The following is a 9,990-nucleotide window of genomic DNA, read 5'->3' on the forward strand; positions in this document are numbered from 1 at the left end:
AAGCGTTGCCGCTTATGGACGCTCGCTTTCATTAGAAATCATCTCTTGTCGTTTCAATTTCGCATTCTTTAGAGAACGTACGTAGTTTTCTTTGTAGTTTCTTTTTTGTTCATGTTGTTCCCACGAGTATAGTACAAAAACGATCCATCCTCCCAGAGGTCCATTGTAGAGGGATAAAGGCTTCAGTACGCCCTGGTACCCTTTTTTTTTTTTTTTTTTTTTTTTTTTTTTTTTTTTTTTTTTTTTTAACGTGAGGAAATCTTCCAAAGACCTTCCCAACTGCCGGAGGGAAGGCAGGGGGGGTGTGTGGGATTTTTACCCACTAAAACCTCACGACGTACCTCGAGGCGCATATGTCGGGTCCCCGGGTTCCCGAGTTGAAGACGACCGGAGCCCGACGCGACGGCCCGCCCTGTAGATGTTGTAGGGCAGGCCACCTCTCGTGTTTAGGATGGGGAATGCCCTTCCCATCCTACCGTCTCAGGAGGCACACGGGTACGTGCGCATACCTCCTAGGGAACTTAGTGGGGTGTGCCTCCCTCAAGGCTGCACCCCGGCCCTAGTAGGGAGGGGGGGGGAAGCGGAGTTACGCCCTGGTACCCTAAGGCGCAACGGAGTTCTTATGCCCACAAAATAAAAGTATACATATTTTATAAATGATTTTGTTTGTTTTCTGAAACTTACGGAAGCATTAATAGTAAATCGCGACTAGTATCGCCATCTATTAAAAAATTTTCCGCGCGGCCGTTTTTTTTTCGCCATCGTGTCCCCCAGACAGTATAAAACAAAGTCGCTGTCGCTGTCTGTCCATCCCTATGTATGCTTAAATCGTTAAAACTACGCAACGGATTTTGAAGCGGGTTTTTAATAGATCGACTGATTAAAGAGGCAGGTTTATATGTATAATACATGCATAATATTGTAGAGAAACACTGATAATTTTAGAGATTTCTAATGTGATGTGCTAACTGTTCGTCAGCTATACATTCTACAAGTTTTTAAATCGTGTCATAAAAATTCACTTTGTCATCTTGACCACCCAAAAGTATTAACAAAAAGAATTTATAGAATTCGTGTTCCTTGTATTAAAACCACATTTGCAAGTCGCTTACCACGTTTTCTTCATTCTTACATATACAATAAAATACTTAAATGTTGCCAAATAAAGAATAATACTTCATCACAGGCTAATAGACTTGTAAAAAATTATTTACTTTCATTAAATTATGAGGAAACTGAGAATTTCATGAAACCCTGATCCTGACTGTGCACGCACGCACGCACGCACGCACGCACGCACGCACGCACGCACGCACGCACTAAACTTAGATTTAAGCATTATTTAATAGTAGTTTTTCTCTTTTACTTACTAATAACATTGTATATTGTCTACTTAATTATTGTGAGCATATTGTTGGTGTGTCTTTTATAAATATATAAATAATACTTTTGACTAAAATTACAGTTAAATGTACTTAACTTAATCTAACCGCAAATTTGCAGTCAAAAGTACTAATAACCAATAATTTCAAGTCAAAACCACTTTTGACCAACCTGTTCAGTCAAAAGTACTTTTGACGGGGGGGGAAAGAGATTGTTAGTAATGGAGACTGAGAATCCCATTGCTAGCAATATACCCAACCAGGTCGACCTCCTCGCGGTTCTCCCTGGAAATTATCATGATGGGCTAACTGGCCTGTTTTCATTCTCATCTATCACCCTTCACTGGTGCTCCGCCAGCGTATCCCGTTAGCGCAGGCGGGGTTACAATACCATTTTCACCCATAAAAAAAAAGTAGTTTTGACTGATTTTGCTAGTCAATAGTACTTGTAACTGGTTAAGAGTTCTGCCTGCAACATATATACGTATATTATCATGTATCTCCTGTATTGTTATAGATCTACAAGTATATATACTGGGCTTGCATCCCGATGATTATCGGGTTGGCCTTACTCGGAAGCGTTTTCTACAGCTCACCTACACTCCTGGTGAGGATGGTGTACCAGGGTACCCACCGCATTGTCATCGGCGGCGCGGCTGTCTACCTTATATTAGGGTTCACCATGAAATTGGATAGTGAGTACCCAATATAGTTATTTCAATTTTTCGTTGTACACTGCTCTTTCTCCTATGAACTACCAATTTTACAACGAACAAATACACTTTGCAACCGACTTCAGAAATGTGATCTTTTGATTTATTTTTTATTATAATTGTTTTGAACACATAATTAATACAAAAAACCAATAACCAAAAGGGTATGTCCGGAGGGGAAAGGGATTGTTAGTAATGGGGTCAAATAGCCCCATTACTAGCAATACACCCTATCCGGTCGACCTCCACGTGATTCCCCCTGAAAACCTGGAAATGGCTGTGTTTCGGTTTGAAGGGTGGGATATAGCGTGAATTTACAGAGTATAGAAGAATAACACCTGAGTCCTCAGGAATGACAACGCATGGGGGTATCATGGGCGAAACAGTATACTCTGTTATGTCCATGGTAGTGCTCATGTCTATAAGCGACAGTTACCACTTTCCATCAGGTGGGTCGTCAGCTGGTTTGCCTTGACTTAAGCTTGGACATAACAGAGTATACTGTTTCGCTCATGATACCCCCCATGCGTTGCCATTCCTGAGGACTCAGATGTTATTCCTGTGTACCCAGTAAATTAACGCCAATCTATCTATTCACAGACTTCCTCACGAGCATGTTCGAGTGGGACGGGTGGGCGGTGTCCGGGCGGCTCACGTACTCTGTTTATTTGCTACATATGAACGTTGTACACTACATAATTGGCTCAAAATCAGTTCTGGTGGAATTAAACTACTTTTCTGCGGTAAGTAGAAGCAACATTGCTTACATTTTTTTTATGCAACTTAAAATGGCAAACAAGCTAACGGCCCACCTGATAGAAAGTGGTAACCGTCGCCTATAGACATGAGCAGTACCATGGACATAACAGAGTATACTGTTTTGCCCATGATACCTCCCATGCGTTGCTATTCCTGAGGACTCAGATGTTATTCCTCTGTACCCTGTAAATTCACTGCCATATCCACCCTTCAAACCGAAACACAGCCTTGCAAACATAACTGCTTCACGGTAGAAACACGAATGAGCCATAGCTGAATGAATTTGAATGAAATCTGGTATTCATACATTCATAGATAGATACTCTTTATTGATTCCTCTAAAGGATTACAACAGTAAACATATTATAAACATAAATAATTACAAGAAATAATCACAATGAGAAAACAATGGGCGACCTTATCGCTAAGAGCGATCTCGTCCAGGCAACATTTGGATGGAGAGGAGTAATTATAAACAATTTGGTGGCACGATGAAATTATATTATTTCTGAAATATAGAGATGTGATACATGTAATAATGTAAATACATATCCCTACTCATGATATATACTTATATATTATTATATATATACACGCATTCGTCTTGATTCATGCGAACTTAATCGTGGCCAATATGTCACAAATTAATTTTAGCAATTATTTACAGATGTTAATGCAATTTGGCGTACTGACAGTGGCTTATTTAATTTCTATCCCATTCTATTTGATGGTGGAGGCGCCAATGGATCCTATATTGAAACTCGTCCTGACCCCCGCCAAGCGGGATGACAAATGCATACCTGAACACGGGAAATCGTACATAACACAAGTGTACAAGAAAAAAGGTGAGGAAAACGAAAAACAACCAATAGGAAATGATGCTAAGACCACGCAAGAGGAAAATAAAAAGAAATAAGAATACACCAATTGTATGGTAACATTGGTGCTGGGGAGAAAAGGAGAGAAGTGGGAAATATGAATGTACCTCGTGGATAACTGTAAATATGTATAACCAATACACATAACTATGCAAAAGTAAATATTTGACGTGGAATATAAACTACAATCCAATTGGAGACATCTAAAATGTATAAATAATGTATCTATTATGTATTATAGTATGAAATTTTGAATCACTCTATATGATATACTTACTTAACAATCGCCTCTCATGCTCATTATTTTATATTAAATCTAGAATTAATATTGCAGTATTTTTTATCATTTTATCATTCGTTCAATATCTACCATCGCAGACTTATATTCTTGGAGGGGGGAGGGATTACTAGTAAGTCAGGTCAACTTTTACATGCCCCCCCCCCCTCCCCCTCTTGGAAAGCGTTATGCTAGTTTCCAGGTGTATTCATCACGACGGGCTAACTGACCTGTATTTTCATTCTCATCTATCATTCTTTACTGGTGCCTCGCCAGCGTATACCGTTAACGCAGGCGGGGTTACCATTTCATTATCATCCATTAGAATGATTTTTTATAGAAGCAAAAACATGAACCAATGAAGACGAACTGAAATTAGGGATTTGTCAAAAAATATCAGCTTCGATAATTTCAAGTTTTAAAAAATCAATCAATGGAAACCATTATAAAGTTCAGAGACAGATCAGGATCTAGGTGCTTCTAAATATTCAGGCGCAAATAAAATACAGCTTTATAATATTTTCCCTTTTATTATCTCAGGAATTTGTTTTCATATTAATATAATATCATAGTTTCATTACAATGAATACATGTCAGCAGGTAATGACGAATGCACGAACGATGGTACCCGACTGGCTCCCTCTTAGCATAACAAAAAAAAATATATACATAAATACAGTCACATATGCACATTTCTGGCTAGTTTTCGACGATCTCGGACACACTGAACCCTCAAAATCTCGCTTTTAATTGTCTTAATACCTAGCAGTCCCACTCACCCCTCCAAGTTTCATGGGCACTGAACTCAATAATTTACTTGTATTTGAATCCCTACTAATAGACTTAAACAAAAAAAAAACAAGTTGTTTTGTAATATAACGCTTTACATTAAAAACTATACCTACATACGTTTATTAAAGTATTGACTTATTAAGTTTATATAATTAATCAAGTTTCTTCTTAGTTCAAATTTTAATAGTCTGTGGATGCGTTAAAAATATTATTATTTTTTATTCGATAGGTGAGTAGAACCCTTAAAATAATTTTTACTGATCTAGCAGGACGCAAGACATGCTTCAAAGATAAAGTGAGCCCAAGACCATTTTGGCTTCTAGCCATTTTGCCGCCCGAAAAATAGCCAGTGTGACTAGTGCACAAAATAGAAAACTACTGGGACTGTACAAAAAGAAAAGTCGCAACAAAACACAGCCATCGAAAGAAATTGTTTACATATATATAAATTAGGTCGTAATTGGTATAGCCGGTTACAAATTAACATTAATCTCGGAGTACCCACATTCAATAATAAAATTATTTGGTCGTACACGCTATAGGTATTATTACAAACATACACAACTTGTTTTATTTATATAAACATTTAATTTAATTTTTACCATATAAGTACCTAGTAGAATTTGTCTAACTTTTTTAACTAGAACGAAGTGCATTAAACAGTATGTATTCGCGTAATTATATAGGTATATAACGATTTGAAACGTAACCTACACAGAATACAGATCGGGAGCGTTCAAGGCCGGGGGACTTGTCTGAATTAGTATGAAATATTAAACAGCGCTTTTGGCGGGCTGACGACTGGTCAAATCTAACACAGGGTTTGTCTGTCGTGACAAGACCAGTGTGCAGCTGCGAGGTATTGTAATATTAGCCCGAACGAAAGAAAAACTTATGATGATAATCACAACGTTACCTATCACTTAAATTTAGTACACTCACGAATGTCGCTAGTGTACTTATATTAATAAGCGTAAAATTATTATACAGTCTAAATTAACTCTGCCGTTTCGTTGTTGCTCCGGCTTGTTAACCGATAAGGAATTCTAACCGATCCAAGTACATTCCGCCTCGCTAACACTGCACTTCGCCCCGCCTATGCAACACCTCCGACCTAGAACGTTCCCGCTCCGTCATCTGTGTAACTTACGCTTAAAAATATATAAGTATAAATGTAACTATCTGTAAAAAATGCAGTCGTTAAGTCAGCTTACAAAAACGTAAACTTTACAGAAGCGAAAACGCGACAATCAAACTTGCGATATGTGAATAACGTTTTAAGCTAACATTTAAGAATCGCGTCAATATGCATAATTTATGAGTTCGAAGGGCCTTTTTCACAAATCACTACACTCGAAGAAGTAGATAAAAAAAAATCTATAAAACTTTAATATACATTAATACCACAGATTAGGTACATAGTTGCCATTATAAAAAAAAAAAATGTCATAAAAAAAAAGTGTGGAAAAAAAAAAGAATGTTCTAATGTGGAAAAAGTCCCCAAAAACCGTTATGTATAAATAGAGATATCTATACACGTCACTAGATCACAAGAACTTTGATTATAATGATATCTAGTTATTGTATACGGGAACTATCCTTGCGTCCCGTGCACCTGCGCAAAACGGAACGCATGCGATATGATGTATATATTGTACTTCGATATTGTTTAGCGTCTATGTTGTACCGGCTAATATCTTATAGACGTCGATAAGTTGCCATTCTATATCTTCAAATGTTTGAGAGCAAATATAATATTTTGCTCGTTTTTTTTTTTTTTTTTGTTAATTTATTCAAACGATTAATTATAAGTGGAACCGAACAGCATTCTGCAATTTTCCAAAAATTAAATTGAATGGGTCGAATTTCTCTAGCTACTAATATATTTATCCAGACTACAATACCACACTCCCATGCCTCAATGACAGCGCCACCATATATAAACAGATAATAATTCATTTGCTAAACTATAAATAACAGTTGTGCCAAATTATTTTACTTTTACTCTACACAGTAAATTTAGGGCCGATTTCAAAACTTTAACTACATATTTGCTGTGTATCTCAGCATCACTGAGATACTTTGAGACAAATTTATAAGTAGAAACTCACAAGAATTCAGCTTCGTATAATATACTTACTGAACCAGTATAATTAAAAAAAAATTATATACAAATAACAAAGGAACTAATGATATTTTTGATTTGTAATTGTGCCAAAATTTTATAATTTTGTTAAAATTCTATTAAAACATAATGGTACATTTGAAAACCATTACCCCCTTATTCATAAAAACCTACAAACCTATTTTAACTATTGTGCTGTTTTGTCGCTTTCTTTCAAATTGGAAATTTAGCGTAAAAAAAAGAGACAAAACGATTCAACAACTAAAACAAGCTATAAGGGGTTAGTCTATTACACAATGATCGTGCTCATTATTATTAGGGGAACTTAAACCTCCTAGTGCTAATCCTTCACTACTTATTATTACATTTTAACAAATTTCATAAGTTACGACTCCATACTAATAATAGCATAGCACAATCATGTACAATAGGCCCGGACCGTGAACGGACACAAACACGGCGTGAACAATCTTGACACTTGAAATGTAATCACTAAAATATTTCGTTGCACATATGAAAAAAGCGGTGAATAAAATCGGCTAATCATAACATACGACCATAATGAGCGACACTGCAAAACATGTATGCCTTTAAATCTATGGTTACAACAACAATGGATATACTTTCAACAGATGTGATAAATTGCTACGTTGAGTGATATTTCTTTTGGGATTGCCTATTACCATAACATACTTCCCTTACATTCGTGCTACAAACATAGAACCATATTGTTTTGTGGACTATGGTCCAATAACCGAAACGCCTATACCTGGTCACCCCTACGTACCCCTAAGACCCCTTCCACTTAAGCGATTAATGATAATTCCACTATACTACAAGCTAAGGCGCGCGGTCTCGAGTAATACTGAACGAAACAGCTCTTGACGGCTCCTACTTATTAGTTAACCGATTGTTATGAGCGATTATGATAACGTATGGAAATTTTCATACTAACAGCTATATTTTAGCATATTTAAAGCTTCGAAACGCTCAAATTACGACTAACCAGTGAACCAATACAATCCCGCGCACCGTCACTACCGACTTAGCTTACCTGTATTATATCAAATTTGCTCATTCCGTTATTTAGGTATTAGCTTTAAATATACATATACACGTCAACGTCAAGAGTTAAAGTTTATTTTATTCCGCTATCACTGAAAGTACATTATATTGTATACTTGATAACAGACACTGGTCGAACGCACCGCGCGGACTCTATCGGATATAAGAATATCTATCTAATAAGAAACTATCGATAAATACGTGAATATCAATTGACTGAGAACACTTAGCGAAAATAGACATATCTATAAATTCCAACAACACAATAAACGTTTTAAATAATATTAAACATTTTAGATTCGTTATAGCTACGTTTATATATTAAGTCGTATAAGTACCTTACTACATAATTCTATTTAAGCAAAATATATTCTCAAATATCAAGAACGAGCGGTCGAAATAAAAACCGAACAATCGTAAAGGTGTCCGCGCGGCACGTCGAGCCACAAACAACAGCGCCTAGGAAAGAGATAACAACTTTTAGGATATACCCATAAACACACTGGTATTTAAATTATAGTTACATGTTTTAGTTTATAATTACATAATTATTACCTATAAACTAACTACTTGTGGAGATATTCATAAAAAAAAATTTATGCCACAGAGGCACTTGCATGTTTAATAAATACTTAGTTCTTTTTTTAAATATCTCGACAAGAGTGTGCTAATGTAATTATTGTACCGGAGGCGGCGCGTAGGGCCCGTGCGTACGTAAGCAAGTGGTGTTGCCACACTACGCAACTAAATACTACCAAAGTGGTAGAAAATTATGAATTTTATTCAATTTTTTTTTTTTTTTGTCATATTTTATTGAACATTTTATTTACCGAAAGGAATCTACGTTTCGCGTACAATTTACGTTAAACCATATGCAATAGTTCACATTAATTTCTTATTATACTATATTTGGGTACATTGGTTTGCAGAACAGTCACTTGTTTGCAGAACATTCAAAAAGATAGATCATGAGCAGTGGATTTGAAGCTATATAACTGCGTCTTTTTCCAATCGCCTTATCATACGCTAATACAAGAAAGAGGCGATGACAAACAGGAAGGCACTACAGACTATAAAATGCGCCGCGCTAGCTACCGTCCAGACTCCCAACAATATACTTGCATATTTAAGTTTTTTTATACATTTTTACACAATAGTGTGTGACATGTATGGGTGATTGAGTATGTTGCGACTCTAAATAATTTAATAGTTTTACATGTGTACGGCTACATTCATACAAACGCCTCTTGTTGCTAATATAAATAAAATATTTTCCAATTTTATTTATATTTTATTCGTTTAAATATAATGTTCAACCAACATCAAAAAAGGAGGTTCTCGATTGTATTTTTGTATATGTACGTTAAGCGATATCTTCGCCAAGTGTGAAGCCGATTTTGATAATTATTTTTACAAGACTCACTCCGTACCAAAAAAAAAGCAAACTATTAACTATTGAAGAGAAAATAGATTACTACGTCGAGTATTAAATAAATTTTAAATATCAACTGTATATTTGTATGAATACAGTCATATATATATATATATATATATATATATATATATATATATATATATATATATATTTCCACATTCAGCACACACTGTATATAATAACAAAAACAAAACAAACACAAGAAATGCACAACAATTGTACTCGGACAGACATTGGAATCGTTTATATTATAAAAAAAAACAAATATTTATACATTGTTACACTATAGTTAACGACGAATAAACGACAAATCTAAAATATACAATTAATCGAAATAACATGTAATAATAATAATAATATCGAAATAAAGCAATTACTATAAATATAATGAATTAAATTTATATTATACATCGTTTTAATACATATTAAAATATGCATACGCCTAATTAGGCATAATATAAGATTTTTAAGGGACAAACGTAATGGAGGAAACAAGCCAAAAATACAAACGAATCTATTAATACAAGTTCATGAGATAGAATGAGATGGCGACATGCGCCGTCT

General features: G+C 35.4%; 1 protein-coding gene across 1 annotated transcript in view; it reads left to right on the top strand.

The window, feature by feature from the left end:
* The window catches only part of LOC113519552 (nose resistant to fluoxetine protein 6-like), a 30,509-nt gene extending 26,444 nt beyond the window's left edge, over nt 1–4,065 (top strand). The window contains exons 10-12 of the mRNA XM_052899746.1: nt 1,900–2,077; nt 2,696–2,838; nt 3,522–4,065. Of these exons, the coding sequence (XP_052755706.1) occupies nt 1,900–2,077; nt 2,696–2,838; nt 3,522–3,770 (570 nt within the window). The 3' untranslated portion in view covers nt 3,771–4,065. The remainder of the gene's footprint in view (nt 1–1,899; nt 2,078–2,695; nt 2,839–3,521) is intronic.
* Nucleotides 4,066–9,990: the final 5,925 nt, after the last annotated feature.

This window comes from Galleria mellonella, unplaced genomic scaffold (assembly GCF_026898425.1).
Source record: "Galleria mellonella isolate WM207_F2 unplaced genomic scaffold, CSIRO_AGI_GalMel_v1 utg63, whole genome shotgun sequence".
NCBI classification, from domain to species: Eukaryota; Metazoa; Arthropoda; class Insecta; order Lepidoptera; family Pyralidae; genus Galleria; species Galleria mellonella.